At 37.6% G+C, this 15,202-nt stretch overlaps 1 protein-coding gene across 10 annotated transcripts in view; it reads right to left on the bottom strand.

Moving 5' to 3' along the window:
* PHLDB2 (pleckstrin homology like domain family B member 2) overlaps positions 1–15,202 on the bottom strand; it is a 75,425-nt gene that overhangs the window by 4,661 nt on the left and 55,562 nt on the right. For 9 of the 10 annotated variants that reach the window (XM_050981041.1, XM_030233977.2, XM_030233978.2 and 6 more), the window contains 6 exons: positions 14,854–14,994; positions 14,173–14,272; positions 6,738–6,945; positions 4,865–4,955; positions 4,296–4,442; positions 1,731–1,950 (listed from right to left, as the gene is read on the bottom strand). In XM_050981041.1, the coding sequence (XP_050836998.1) occupies positions 1,731–1,950; positions 4,296–4,442; positions 4,865–4,955; positions 6,738–6,945; positions 14,173–14,272; positions 14,854–14,994 (907 nt within the window). Of the gene's footprint in view, positions 1–1,730; positions 1,951–2,306; positions 3,172–4,295; positions 4,443–4,864; positions 4,956–6,737; positions 6,946–14,172; positions 14,273–14,853; positions 14,995–15,202 lie in introns of those variants that run through there. The other variant, XM_050981079.1, reaches the window with a different exon arrangement.

The following is a 15,202-nucleotide window of genomic DNA, read 5'->3' as shown; positions in this document are numbered from 1 at the left end:
TGCAAGGAATTCTTAAAGCTTCATATGATGGCAGAATGAAATCCCAGAGAGCAAACAATGCAGCTTTGGGAATCTTCCTGCCACCCCCCAGAGGAGCAGTGCTGAAGCACTGAGATACAGGCTTATGAGATCACAGCACACATTATACTGAGATAAACACAGCACTATAGAAAGTGTGCTGTCTGTGCGCTACTAGTAGGCAGGGGAACCACTCTCTTTTCAAGCCCACCTGGGGCCTTGGTTACCAGACTATTTTAGGTACCGACAAGCTCCCACTGAAAGTGTCTTGGTAGAGTTCCCTGAATGCTTCAGTTCAGAAAGTGCAGGTGCTTCAGTCACCACACTAAGCTGTCAGACTTCAGGCTAAGTTCTTGGTTCAGTGCACTGTCAGAACTAAAGCATTATCTCAGGACATTCACTTAGATTTCAATTACTCTGAATTTGCAGCACCAGTATTTATTTTGGAAATCTACTACGTATTTAAAGATCTATAGATTTATAGATCCTCACTCATACAAGCAGCAGCATACTAGTGCAGCTGAGACTTCTCTTAAAACTATGCTTGTTGGCTGGAGTCCTTGAGACATTAGCAAAAGTTTGCTTTGGTAATTGAGATTACATAATGGCAACTATAATGCACTCAAAAGTGAAACCATTAAATGTTAACAGAACTGCTAAAAAAAGACAAAAAAAGATCAGTACCAGATGGGAACACTTACTGTGTGTTACAAGCCTTCCTAACCAATAAACCAGATGTTTAGAACAAAATAAAGAATATTTGTCACATTCCACATTGTATTACTGCAAACTAGTAAGAAATATTCAGTGGGTATGTAATGAATGAATGTAATGAATTCAATTTTAATTTCCTTAGAAGTTGCTGGAAAGGAGTTATGTCAGTAAAGTAAATGAAACTGGATGGTTTTTGTACTCAGTGTTTTCTTTTGCGTCTTAGCAATAGCCGTCCCGCATTGGCCTCTTTCTGGCCTTTCTGAACAATAAATATTCAGAGCTCAATGTTATATTTTGGCCTCCTCAGAACTGAAACTTTAAAGTCAAACCACGTGTATATTTGCACAGTATTTGGAAAAATAAGTATGTCCTTAAATTCCCCATTTCTGGGCTTACCCTAAGATAACAAAGTAATGTAATGCTTATAATGGCTTGAGATATTGTGTAACACAACTTCATGAACACTTTTGGACTATTGCGTATTCTTCATCTGAAATTCCTTACACTTTCAAAATAAGGCAAATTTAAAAAGTCTACCATAGTATGTTTAATTTCCTGAAAACCTTTTCTTCACATTAGGCATAGGACTGTGAAAACATTCACTTCAATTTTCACGGTAAGTATAAATTATATTCTGATATGAAGGGTACAAGAAATCATTCAGTCATTGAGGGAAGTATATAATATTTAAATAATATATAATATTTTATTTAAAATAAAATATATGGAACCATTATTCTGTGTACTTGTAACCTGATCATCTTCCATTTTTTGTCTTGCCCATCTGCATCTCCTCCTTTATTTTGTTTTGTATGCTCAATTCTGCCTTACCTGGCATGAGGATTGAATGCTATAGGGAAGGGCTCACATTACCTCTAAGGGAATGGATGAAATGAAAATCTAAGTTTTATCTGGATTCCCTACTTGTTCTTAACTCAGCTGAGTTTGATAAAAAAATAGAAGAACAGATGTACCCTAGTAGCAATCCTGCAACTTACCTGCATAATAAGTAAAAGTTCTCTTGTTTCTGTCAAAAACAAACCACCGTTTTTTCCATGTTTTAATTTTCCCTCCCATTTTAATCAGAAAGCCTCGGCAGGTTTTCTCAGTGAGAGAAATGTGATAACAGGTCTCTATGTTGTGCCCAGCTGTTTCAATGTGACTTCGTAGGTCGAAGTCTTCCTTTCTAACGGGCAAATAGCGAGTCAAGGGACGGGCCTACAGGAAAGGAAAGAAAATCATATTAAGAGAAGCCTTATCTTCTCCTACACTTTCTGCTGGGAGGACATAACTGAAAACTCCTCATTCGAGTTCAAGAATAAATGTAAGAAAAATAAAGAGCTTTTACTGCAGCTCTAATATTCTTGAAAAGAAAAATCCTTTAAACTTCTAACTTTACAGTGTTGGACAACTTTGTAAAAGTCAGATATACCCTAGAAGTTTCTTGAAATCAACAGCTGATAAGCTGGTAAAACAGGCCATAGCACAGAAAAGCTGTCATAGAATTAAGATATAAATTAAATATAAGGGTGTGTTGCTGCCTTAGATGAAGTCCAAGAACTTAATACGTAGGATGTTAAGCAAACTCTTTATTTCTCTAAATACTCATTGTACAGATGTCACTCTTTAATTTTAAGTTACAGCTACAGGCATCTTTATGCAGAGTATAATATATAAATAATAAGAACATGCGATTGCAAGGAGCATTAATAATAGGAACTGTAATCGCCAGTTAGTTTCACACATATTGCGGTAAACAAAACAGAATTATTTTCTGCTGAACAACTTAACTCTCATAACTAGTTCACATCCCTCTGCAAAAGATAGCAAAGCAGTGCAGAAGATGGTGCCTTCTTCTTGATTGCAGTTCAAGACCCTGCACCAAGCCTGGATAGTGTCAGTTGGGAGAATAAGCAGGAGGAGATAATGATTTGGAACCTCTGCCAAGTGAAGGAATATTCTTGTTTTTTGCGCCTAGAGGGTCTATGCACAATCACCACCCTGTAATTTTAAACATAGAAGACAGTTCTCCCAGAGGAGGCTCCTGCTGCAGCTGAGGCAGAGGTTACTTTGGAACAGAACCTAATTTTAGATGCTTTCAAGGATCTGTGAAAGGACCATCTCCCTCTCTCTCTCCCCCTGGACTCCAGAGAAATCAGTGACCTGAAGAAAATAATCTGCCCCTGCTCCATTCCTCAAGTTAGCATGTTAAATCCCATTGTGAGTCTCAAATCAAAGGGACTTTCCCTTATTGCATTCTTAAGAGCATCTTGGTGCAATAGGAGCTGTGTTGCTCACAAGAAGTCTTAGCACCCTTCTAAAAGTATGCAGTCCTCTATGATATGAGCTGGCACCGGCTCTGGCAAGTGCAAAGATGGAGTTCCTTCCTCTCGTTTACATTTCTAAGTGTCAAAAGGTGCTGGGAAAAAATTGGTCTCACTGTACAAAGGAAAGAAAAAAGAAAAAAAATCAGTCATTTCTGACAGATAAGTTTTTGTCTTCCTGCCATTTCAGTCCTCTTCTCTCTGCCAAGTCAGACAATTAGCAGTCACTGACAGGACGTTCTATTACAACACATGCATGCTCTAGTTTGGGATAAAGATATCAGCACTGCATTGTTGTTTATGCCATACTTGAGTTGTCAACAAATTTCTTAGAAGAAAAGGAGGCAAGCAAATAAAATTTAGCATTCCTGATTACATTTTATATGAAAACAAATGAATGAATATATTTAACTAGAAACAGCTGGTGAAACATCAGCAAAGGCAGCACAGATAAAACCAGAAAGATAATCCAATATGATATGGAATCTTCTGCACTCAAATACTTCTATTAAGATGGAGACATTGTCTTGCTCTGGTATACTAGCAATGACTGCCTAGTCATTTGCTGTACCCCATAGATATTATTGTTTTTGGAGGAATAAACAAAAAGGTAAGACACTAAGCCTAAAGAAAACTCAAGGTACCTCTAAGCCCAAAGAAGAAGCAAAAATATGTAGGAGGTAACACTTTTTAAATTAACTAATGTTTCTCATGTTGTACAGTCCCATTAACTTCAGAAAAAAAAAAATTTACTCTGTATGGAAGATGTGGAGCTGAAAAAACTTCCTTATTTGTCTTTTTCCTTTCTGTCAAATGTTTGGAAATAATAATTCACATTTCAAGGCATTTTATGTATTAAAAGAAAAAGCAAAACAAAACAAAAACTCCACCAACTCCACACCAATGGTTTATAAAATTAATACACTCACAAATTTCTGTTGTTCTGGCTAAAAAATTCTGCTCTGCCTATACTCAGTAACAAACTTCATAGGATTAATATTCATACTTTATATATAAAAAGCTACATGGATACCATGCTGTTATCTAACTTTAAATGAATACTTGGCTCCAAGAGCCCAAACATACTTTTAGCAAAACAATTGCACCTCAGAAACACTAAATCTATCTGTTCAGTTGAAAGCAGTTCTGTTTACCATTGGCAGAAATACACTAAGTCCTTTTCTGTATATGACGGGGAAGTCTTGCACTTCAAGACCATTTCACATCCCCATATCTGACCTGTGCTCTTTGTTTCTCACGTATTTTGACTTCTTTCTCAATTAATTTTTGCCTCTGGCTCGTTTCTTCCTCCAATCTTTTCTCCAGTTGCTCCCTGCGGCGTTTTTCTTCTTCCAGAGCTCGTTTCTTAGCTTCCATCTCCCGTTCCTAAATACCACAGCACACAGAGAACTTCAATTATATGCAAAACTATAGCTGGCAATGTCATTTCTAAGCTAGGGCTAAATACCTTTTTGTCCCTTAAGTAGGCAGAAATATATATCCAGCACACTGGACTGAAATTTGGAGTAAGAACTGCAAATAGAAATGAAGGTTCTTCTTAAGCAGCTCCCCCAGCAGGTATCCAACCAATGCTGAACAAGTTTCTGGGGATTTTGCCATCAGCTTGTCCTTTGAGATAGCAGATACTGCATATGGGCTCAGGGCTGTAGTGTGAGGTGAAGCCAGGGAGGAAGAGGTGGTTTTTTTGAGTGTTTACTAGGTATAAGCTGGGTGGGTTTCTATGTTGCATTAGAAGAATATTATCCAAACTTACATGCCTCCTCTCAGTTACTCAAAATTACACTCACCCTGGTCTCAAGCAGCCGAGTCTTTTCAGCATGTGCTTGTTTGAGAAGTCTCTCCATCTCCTCTATTCTTGCAACATTTGAAGTGCTAGCACTGCAAAAAACCCCATTATTTCTTATTTAAAATAATAGCTGGTATTTAAAGAAATATTTTGCAGTCCAACATAATTTAAGAATGGAGTTGACAGTGTTCGGATCCAATTCAGTGCAGCAGCCACTAACAAAAAAAGAGGTATCTTTGGTGAGTTGATGAATGACTACAGCAGTTCTGTTTCTTCTGTACTTTGAGCACCCACAAATTTTACACATTTCTACAAAAAAAGAGTTTTTCTCACCTTAAACATGGTAAAATATAACTTATACATTTTAAATTGGTCAGAACAAATCATCATAAATTGTTTTCTTTTAAAGGCTGATAAGGCTTGAAAATATGCTCAAACACCATCTACAACAGTCTGAATTAATTTTACTTAAGGGAATTTCTGTTAAGGAAAATTAACTGCTTATGTTCCAGAATTTATCAACAACATCAGCTCACACTCTTTTCTTCTTTCACCAAAGTTTGCCTTGTGAGAAACAGAAAGATCTGTGGTCCTTTTATGGTTTTTGTATTGATTCGGGCTATTTTTTTCTTTGTGTTGCTTGCTTTTGTTTTCCTTCTGGCAATGCCTGCAAGAGTCAGAGGGAAGCAGAAGAGCAAGCAGTCCCAGTGAAATTCCACAGGTGTTGGGGTTTTCCAGTCCTCGGCTGGAGACTGGACTTACAGGATGGTCAGATCCTGTAAGTCCATCCTCCTTCCAAATGGTTAGAGCAGGAAGTCAGAGAGAGAAAGGTTTCATGTCACTGGCACATTAGCTGAATGCACAGAGTTAGTTCCCAGCCTGTCTCCAACTATCAGAGACTTGTTGATTATCCATTTAAAGCAGAAATCCTCAAAACCCAAGTCCTAATGTTTTTCCTTTAAGAAAACCAAAACCAACATCAATCAGTGCAAAACAACCCAAGCAGACCAGCTAGCAAAATGACTGCCAGTGGTATTTTTTAAAACTCTTAACACTGCAGTGATAATGACATTAAAGGGGAAATCAGGGTCTTCCCTGCCACAGTAAGCAGATGTTAAGTAAAACACTACATGCTAGCCAAAAAAACTGTCCTTGTGTTCACAAGGTATTCATAGTGCTGTGACAAAGCTGTACTTAATCATCAGCCTCTATTTATGCTTGTGAAACTGCTGGGGCAGGACTGTGAGCAGGAATGAAAGCATTACCATAATGTCAGATATAAAAAATGGACTGTGAGGAGAGAATGTTTGCACACAATTTTGAGATTCATCTGGACTTTTAACACAGATCATGGAAATTCCTTCCATCTGAGAAATGGTGTCTGAGCTGACAGCCTCTGAAGATGAGTAAACCAAGCCTTTCAATGTTATCTCTTCACTTTTACTGACTCAGAAAAGGGAAAGGGCAACATGACTTCTGGAGGAAGGCTGAGTGTTTTAGCTTAAGCACCTAGTTGGTTAACATGATGGACATGTGGAACAGTGTACATCATCAATGGCACATGTCCCTGAAGAATTCCCTATCGGAGGAAATCCCTTCCCTGCAGTGATCAGGTGAGGAAGCACTGATTGCTCTTAAGTGATAATGCTGAAGTTTACTGAAGTTTTCCATAGTTTTATTTTTATCTTTCAATAAACAGGTGAGATGTAGTTAAACCCGATTATGAGGAGCTAGACAAATATGATGCCTTACTAATGATCTTACATTTTCTTAACCAATCAGCAGCATTCATACTCTCATAGTATACATGTACACACTCTCTTTTTTCATATGACCCTATGACCATTGCAGGATCAGGAGGAAAGAAGATTTACCTGGAAATATTATCTGGTGAGCATGCTGATATGCTCGTCTCCATGCTGTCAGAGCTGTCTAAGCTTAATGTGTCAAAGGCATGGTCCTTGTAACTACGATCTGGGTAATGGAAACTGTTCAAATACACATTGGATTCTGATGCTGTTCGGCTGTAGAATTCTGGCGACTTCTGTCTTTGGTTTTCACAGATGAGCTGATGGTTATACCCTATAAAAAGTATAGAGAAACACTGATTTCACACAAAAATTTTGTCACAGGAGCATAACTTGTTAGCAGCACAAGCATTTTGAACATCACCTCAGAATTTACTGCACTGTGACCAAGGTACTACAGTATTACAGTTAATTTTACAAGTTAATCACACTGAAATAAAAGCTTTAAATACCTGTTTTATCTATGATGGATTCAAATATATGCATATTCGTATAACTGGCTTTTCAATATATGTTCTTAAATGTGTATTATGAAACTCTAATTTGAAAAAATGATGTTGTTTACATTTTTAAATAACAATTAGGCTTAATCTGGAAAGTAATGTAGTTAAATTCAGGAATTTAGAAGAAATGACACTGACTAAATTAGAGGGAAAAAAAAGTCCTGATATTCAATATTCTTAAGTACTTGTCTGGTTGACTTTATTGAATATTAATTTTTTTTGTTTGTTTGTTTGTTTGGGAAACTTTGCCTTCTGGTAACTGCAATTGGACTTTTAGTTTCAGCTGAAATAATACAGACTGCTTCTTATAGAATCATAGTTACTAGTATAGAGGTACTTTACTGGAGTTTCGAAATTGCAGTTCATCCTATGGAACTGAAGCAGATCCTTATAGCAAAATGATAATGAAGAAAAATAAGGTTCGGGCAAAGGTTCTTTTGTTATTTTTCCACAAAAACATTTTTTTTCTGAAAAGTCATCCTCCTTGATCCCAGGTAACTTTGTTTGACAATGTGTCCTTTAAAAATGTCTCTTCACAATTGTTTTTATCTCATGTCTCTGTTGCTCTTTGAAAGTAATGCAGACTTTGAGAGAGGTTTTTGACCTTGCCTAATGAGGAAGAGTTGTCATTTTAACTGCTGAAGTATTTTACAGTGCCCTTTTAAGGCTGTTCCATCTATGTGATTACAAATGCAACTGCACTGCTCATCTTTTCCTTGAGACTTTCTTATAGTTCTGATTGTTAGGTTTGTAATATTCTCTGCACATTTCTGACCCAAATTCTGAGCTGCTGGCAGAGCTGGAGATTAGGAAGGATTAACGGACTACACAAAAACCTCACATTCTTACAGGAAGGCAGCTACTGATATTCCACATATTTAAGATAAACAGACATGGGAAAAATGCAGATGAATGTACAAATGCAGCAAGGTCCAGATACAAATTTTTACTAGACACCATTAAGACACTGATGCATGAAATCATCTAAAGTGCAACGTTTTTCTGCCTTATTCTGCCTTATTCTGCCTTATTCTCATTCTCATTCCCTATCTGTGCATACCAGGTTACTCTTTGGTATTTTTTGCCATGCCAGAGCTGGGAGAGTCCCAGTTCAGAGAGCCAACAACTGCAGTTATCTGAAAAGTGTGTCTTCAGCTGAATAATTAATGCGTATCATTAAAGAAACTGTGCCCTACAAGCATTTCTAAGGTAGTTTTCTCCTCACTTCCCTCTGTATCATACAAAGCTTTCTTGGAGATAGTTAAAGCTGGTTTCCAAGGACCTAATAGGACTCACTTGCCATTTAAAAGAATGCTGAATTTTAATAAAAAATTAGTTGCATCAATAAGTAAAAGAGACAAAAGGGACACAAATCACACAACACAGGTGTTACTGATTCACATGTGTGGTTTGCTTTTTCCCCCTTATTTTGGCAAATGCTTCCGTTATTGCAGATAAGCAATTAGCTTTCATACTCAGACCTTTGGAATGACTAATTGCTCCTGTGAAATGGCTATCAAAGATTCATTAGAGAAAGAGAGAAAAAAATAAATTACTGAAAAAACTTTATTCAAACGCATGTTTTTCTGTTGAGCCCTCTACAAATCCTTGCCTACTCGGAAATTTTAATTCCATATTTTGTATTTCACTGAAAAATAAACCCATCTAAAAGACACAGAGCAGCATAGCAGTGCTACAAACACTCTAACCCTTAAGATAAAGAACCCATTTTTGAAGAAAACATTTACCAGTAAAATTTATGTAATCCTGCAAATATAACTAAACGCTGGAAGAAATCAACATTTCTTAGGTTGCCAAATGAGATGCATTCACAGAAACAAAGCACAATTCAGTGTTCTCCTTTTATCTTCATGCTGTAAGCAGCACAAAGCTCAAAGCTGAGGATCAGCTGTGTACCAACACCACAAGGCTTCACAACCAACCTACCTCCATTACAGCCACACCTACATACTAGGCAGGCACAACCTGTTGTTTAAAGAATTTTTAGCTGCTCAGGTGCCTATTGACACACCATGCACTTAGAAATATTAGACTCCTTGTAAGATCCAGTACTTAACTAAAATTTCCCACAAGCCAAAATTTTATCAGTTAAGTCTAACCTGATACAAGAGCTAAAATATTTGTTGTTGCATTGGTTGTACTACAGAGTTCCACTGCTCTGCAGCAAACCTGTAAACTTAACAATGTTGACAGCCATACTGTTGAGAAAAATATTGCAAAAACCCATAAAGCCATGTCATCAAAGAAAAATATTCCAAAGGAATTCTTGCAGAATCACAAAATCCAGGTATACCACCACAAAATTATAGTGAGGGTAGAACTAAAGGTGAAAGCTGTTATTACAAGTTGCACTGTCAAGTATGTAAAAAACCTACTAGTATTTTATGAAAATTATCCCATTAAATTTTTCTTTTCTTTTATTTGTATTCTTTCTTCTTCTCTTTTTTTTTCCCTTTGTAAAGACTGACATTATTAATATGTCAAGATACATTTGTTTTGTGGAAACATGCCAAAGTAGGAAGCCCAAGTCTGTCTACCTTGTCATTGTCACTCACAGAGCTGCAAAGATTTTTAAATTTTCTGCTCTACTTGTGTGGCTATGAGCAAAGAATTAAAAAATTAGGCCTGTGCAAAGCCATAGCTCTGCAGATATTAGCATGAGTCAGATATTTTGTTGTGACAGGTTATTTGACAGCATGAAAAAAAGAATTTTTGAAATGCTGTCATTATTTAACAATTATTTAAAGGTTTTTCAAGAGTCTAGGAACTACTTGACAGTGCTGATGCTACTGGTACTTTTGCAAAAACATCACGTGAGAAATACAGCTACGGAAGGGGGTATTTTCATACCTTTTCTTTTTTTTTCCTGAGTTTGACAAGAAAAAGACTGAAAAACAAACAAAAAAGGCTGACTCCTTTGAAAAGTTTCTAGATTGTTTGTACAAATATCCCTTGCTTGCAATATATTGGTTTTTATATACAGAGCTTAGAAAGGACACAAATAATCATCTTATTGGTACCTATTGGTTCTCTGTTGCAACTGCTTTGTTCCCAGCACTGTGTCTATTCTTACAACTTAACTCCCAGCTAACCATTCCTTCTTTCCTTCTGGAGTCCATCCTACAGTCAGTGGGACTGCATTGGCTAACCCTCCCTCCTTGTGCAAGCTTCTGGCACCCAGCACTCCCTGGGAGCTCCAGGCATCCACCTGTGCAACGTGAGGTCTTGAGATGGTACCAAACAGAAACTTCTTCACTCTGTCCACAGGAGGTCAGTTTATAAATTCAGTCTGTCAAAAATACCTCATGAATGGCTACTAAGAAATACATTTTCCCACTAATGATTTACAACAAATATGTGTTCTCTGAAACATTTAAGTTGCCCTTAACTCAGGCTGTGATTGCTGACTCTGACTGTTTCTTTCAGTAACAATTCTTGAACTCCTATGACTGACTGAACATGGTTTGGTAATCCTAGAATAAGGACTGTTTATTACTTAAAAATCCATGAAAATATTTATTACTGCATCCAGTCTAAAATTTATTCATAGATATTGCTTGTTCCTGCATAAAGAAAATGAGAATGAACTCCATGTTAAAACCCAAGAGGCTGGTCCTAATTTCCTGATTTCACTTTTAACTTCCTTTTTTTTTTCAGCTCAGACTTTTACAGTTATCTTCTTGGACTGAAATAAGAAAAAACGGAGAAAGCATATTAGAGAAAACTCACTTTGGACCATGATTAGTTTAGTGATAATACTCAGATAATATCTTTAAACCAGATGAGCTGCTACTGCCTCCAGCCAGCCTTGAATATACTTGTTTTCAGATCTACATGCACACACCAGAACATCTGGTCTAGAAATTTGTTTAATGCTATTGAGCTCTAAGGAGAACAGGAAGGTACTAACTAACACCACATCTGGAGCACATAATCCTCTTTGGATAGCAGTGTGAGGGTCACTGCTTGATAGCCAGGGCTCCAGACTGAGTGGATGAAGTGGCATTTATCAGTGAGACCCTGTCTCCCCACTGAACCCAGTTCCAGTGCACTGGGTGCAGCTCTGTGCCCAAGCTATCAGGAAGCCAAGTTGCCCATGTCGTTTGCAATAGATCACCTTGGAAAACTGACAGAGTGAAAACTGACCGGAGTAAAAACCTGTCAAGTGGGGAAAGAAACGCAAGGAAAGCAAGTGCTGACTCACAACGCATGACAGGTAGAGAACACTTTTTATCTATTCATCACCTTTTTTTAGGTGAACAACTAACTTTTGGAGCAAAGATTAGAGAGCTTGTATTTATCAGTATAATCAGTCTCCATACATTTACAAAGTTCCACTGATTTGTCAGTAGAACTTCTGAAAAGTATTCACTTATTCTGAAAAGGCAAACCTGATCTACCTGATCTACAGGTCCACTGACATAGCATCTGACTTTGTTTTCAAAGATGTGTTTAAAGGTGCCTGATGAAGTTAATTGTAGTTACTCAGACTCTAGTCCTGTTGACTTTAGTGCAAGACAAGTAAGGTTTCATCATTTTAATGGATAATGATATTCCATTTCAGTAGTCCTGTGTGGTGCGCTGAAGCAGTACAACATGTTCAGAACATTATTCAAATCTCATTTTTCCAGAGAAATGCACTTTCTTTACCTTTGACTTTGAAAAAAGTTTGTTTTCCTTCCATGTGCTGAGGATGGGTGTGAAGTGTGAGGGGAAACCAGAAATCCCACCAAGATAAACCCAGTCCCTTCCCTGCTCAAACAACAAAGAAACTTCTGTTAAGGCTTTACCTTTAAGGCTGAATGAAAGGTGCTTAAAGACTGTTTCTCTGGCTCTTCTGTATTGCTGGATAGAAGTACTCTGGGATCTGACCCCATCCACCTGACTTGCATATTCCTGTCCTTGCTGAGTTCTGCACTGCAGTGTGGAAAGAGCCCTGCAAACACTTTTGTGGTGTGTTACCCAGACAAAGGAGCTTTCCCCAACCTAGAAATGTGGCACTGCAGTGCAAAAGCAGTTACACTCTTCAAGTTCCACCAGTAGCAGTAAATTCAAGGAGCTTGAGGTTGAACAAAAAGGGAATGAACACTTTAGTAACTACTAAGAGAGGCCACAAATGATCCTTGTGTTCCTATATCCTTCCTCTTAACAGGAGCTTGAGGTTGAACAAAAAGGGAATGAACACTTTAGTAACTACTAAGAGAGGCCACAAATGATACTTGTGTTCCTATATCCTTCCTCTTAACAATGCTTTGAAAATCCTGTGACAGTTCAAATAAAGCACCTGTCAGCAGCACTGTTTCCCTTTGGCAAAGCTGATGTTTCAGAAAAGGACATCTAGAACTATTCTCTTTCCCAGTACAAATTAATCCTTTAAGGCTCTCCTCATAATTTTCTATTTCCATTCAAACTTCTGGATCTTTCAAAATATAACAGCCGACTAGTATGACAAGCAGTATAGCACCTGATTCCTCAACAGCATATGAAGAGTGCTATGCCACCTGCCCCAATTAATACATCTCTCTCCTCCCCTGCCTCTATTTTTTGTCAGGCCATAATTCAGTTTTGATTCCTGAAGTTTCTCTCTTTCCCACTCTTAAGACAAGAAATCTGACCCTACTCTTAGATTGTCTTAATTGCACAGTAACAAAAAATTAAACATTAGAAGTGATTTATTTTTAAAACTTTTGCCTGTGTTAGGTTGGGTAACACTTTAAAAATGTGCTTTAGGGCACACACTAACACTCTTTGCAATGATTTTACAGAAATATTTCCAATTTTAAATACTTGATCTCTTATTAGAGTTTAGCCAAAACATCCCTCTTGATTTTCAGACTGAAATAACATCACAATGATGACTCTGAACATAATTGCCAGCTTTGCAAACACATTACATCGAAGACACTTTCCAAGCCAATAATGAAGCCCCTTTTGTATTGTACCTGAAATATGTAAAGATAAGTTAGCCACAACACTGCAGGTTTGTGTAAGGCCTGCTGCATAGCTAAAGCTCAAAACCAACAAAGCTCAAATCCAACCAACAGGATCAGCTCTGGAAAGGAGTATGTCATGATCCTTTTCCAGCTTGCTTGTTCCATCCCTGTGTTGAGTCATCTTGGTGCATATGATTGACCTCAGTCACAACCTTTAACAGCTGCAAGTTCTGACAAGTCCTGTAACAATGGGATGGATCTAGCTCGGCTCAGGCTCAGTTAGTGCAGTTCTACACAAGGACCTCTTGCACTGGTATTGAAAATGGTGATGCAGATGCTGGAAAGAATATAAACTGACAGATGGCATTGAGGAGTACCTCTTTTTGAAGATGGGATACTTATGAACGATATATCTCACTAAAGCAAAAAAATATATGTATCAAATCAAGTCAACATGCAGCAGACACAGAATCCCATTGCCTACAAGATCATATTTCAGAGGTGCATTTTTTTTCGGATCCAGAATTGCTGTGTCCCTATTAACAAACCCAGCCATCTATCAACAACAGAACAGCTCTCTCCCTTTCTGTTTTGTAGCCCAAATATTTAAGACCACTTATAATACCACAGTCACAGCTTCTCAGAGTTATCTATCTCTGGGGAATTTATCCAGACAAAAACATGTGCCTGTGAAAAACAATTTTTAAGATCCCAACATTTAAAAAAAAAAGGGAAGAAAAAACATGTAATATATTGCTTCAAAAACATTCACAGAAATTACCCAGTTACCATAATGTGTATTTTCAATTTACTTTTCTTGTTTACAGGATTGTATTTGGTGACCATGTACTTAAAAACTACACACATAGCTACATCTTATTTTGCCAATATCAAAAAATCAGTTACATTTAGAGCTTGTTTTGTCACCAAGAAGTAAACTTTTATTTTGCAGACCTGTTGATTATAGCAACACCAGTTTCAGGCTTATTTTTGTAACACTGAACACTGATTTTAGAAAGAAGTCCAACAATTAAAAGGTCTTACCTTTGTGCATCCTTCTTGACTCTGACTCTTTGGTCATGGTTGCCAGGCAGTGAGGAAGTACGCTACCACAGCTGTTGCTCTGTCCTAATGGTAAATGTCCCTGCAGAAAATTTTGTAAATATATGCTTAAAACTGTATTTCAAGATTTTTTTTTTATCAGCAATGGCAAAATAATGTGCTTTGTCAGGGATATCAGTGTCATGTCATAGCAATCAGCCAGCTGTGTACAGTGTCTATTACGCCAAAATGTTTTTTCAAAGAGGTACCTCCACCTTCCGTGCTGTTTGCTGACTGACCACATCACAAATAAAAAGTATTTTCACTTTATATATAACTTTATTTTTACCATTTAGAGGCATTCAGTAGGAAAGAAAACAACAAGTTGTGTCTCTAGAATCAATTTAAACCAGCCCAAAAATATAATCCTTGATACAGAAATTGTGTATTTATGATTAATGTTCTACAGCACAGCATTTCCAGACATCAGAAGAATGGCCAGAAGTAAAGACGGTTTCACATACATTCCCATTTGTTAATAACCCTCAAGTCATTTCATAGTCAACTTCATGTGTGAATTTGGGGGTGTTACGTAATGCTTAGGGTGCTACCCAGCCTTCCCTGTAACCTAATGCAGGATTTCCTGCAGAGGCTGGAAGGCTGTAAATAGCAGCAGACACATACTTTGTTTGCAATGTTGCGTCCCAGCGTGGCACTGTTGAAGTGGGGAGACACGGATGGGGTTGTTTTCTTGCGGGGCAGAGTATCGCTCAGGTACGTGCCCTCCCTGTGCTGCTTCTTGCGCTCCTCCAGGCTTCTGAAATGCTTCATGGGGAATTTGTTACAGTTTTGACAAAATGAATTGATGCACTTACTCAGTTGAACTCTATATGGAAAATACCGATAGTCTGGAAAAAACAAAATCTAACATACAGAGCACCTCCTGCTTCACAATGCTTTCCAACACATTAAAATCATACTGATTTAAAAAATGCATTAAATTCATGTGCACATTTTATGTACATGTCCCTGT

Source organism: Serinus canaria, chromosome 1 (assembly GCF_022539315.1).
Source record: "Serinus canaria isolate serCan28SL12 chromosome 1, serCan2020, whole genome shotgun sequence".
NCBI classification, from domain to species: Eukaryota; Metazoa; Chordata; class Aves; order Passeriformes; family Fringillidae; genus Serinus; species Serinus canaria.
The sequence above is the reverse complement of the archived record's forward strand: the minus strand, read 5'-3'. Positions and strand labels throughout refer to the sequence as shown.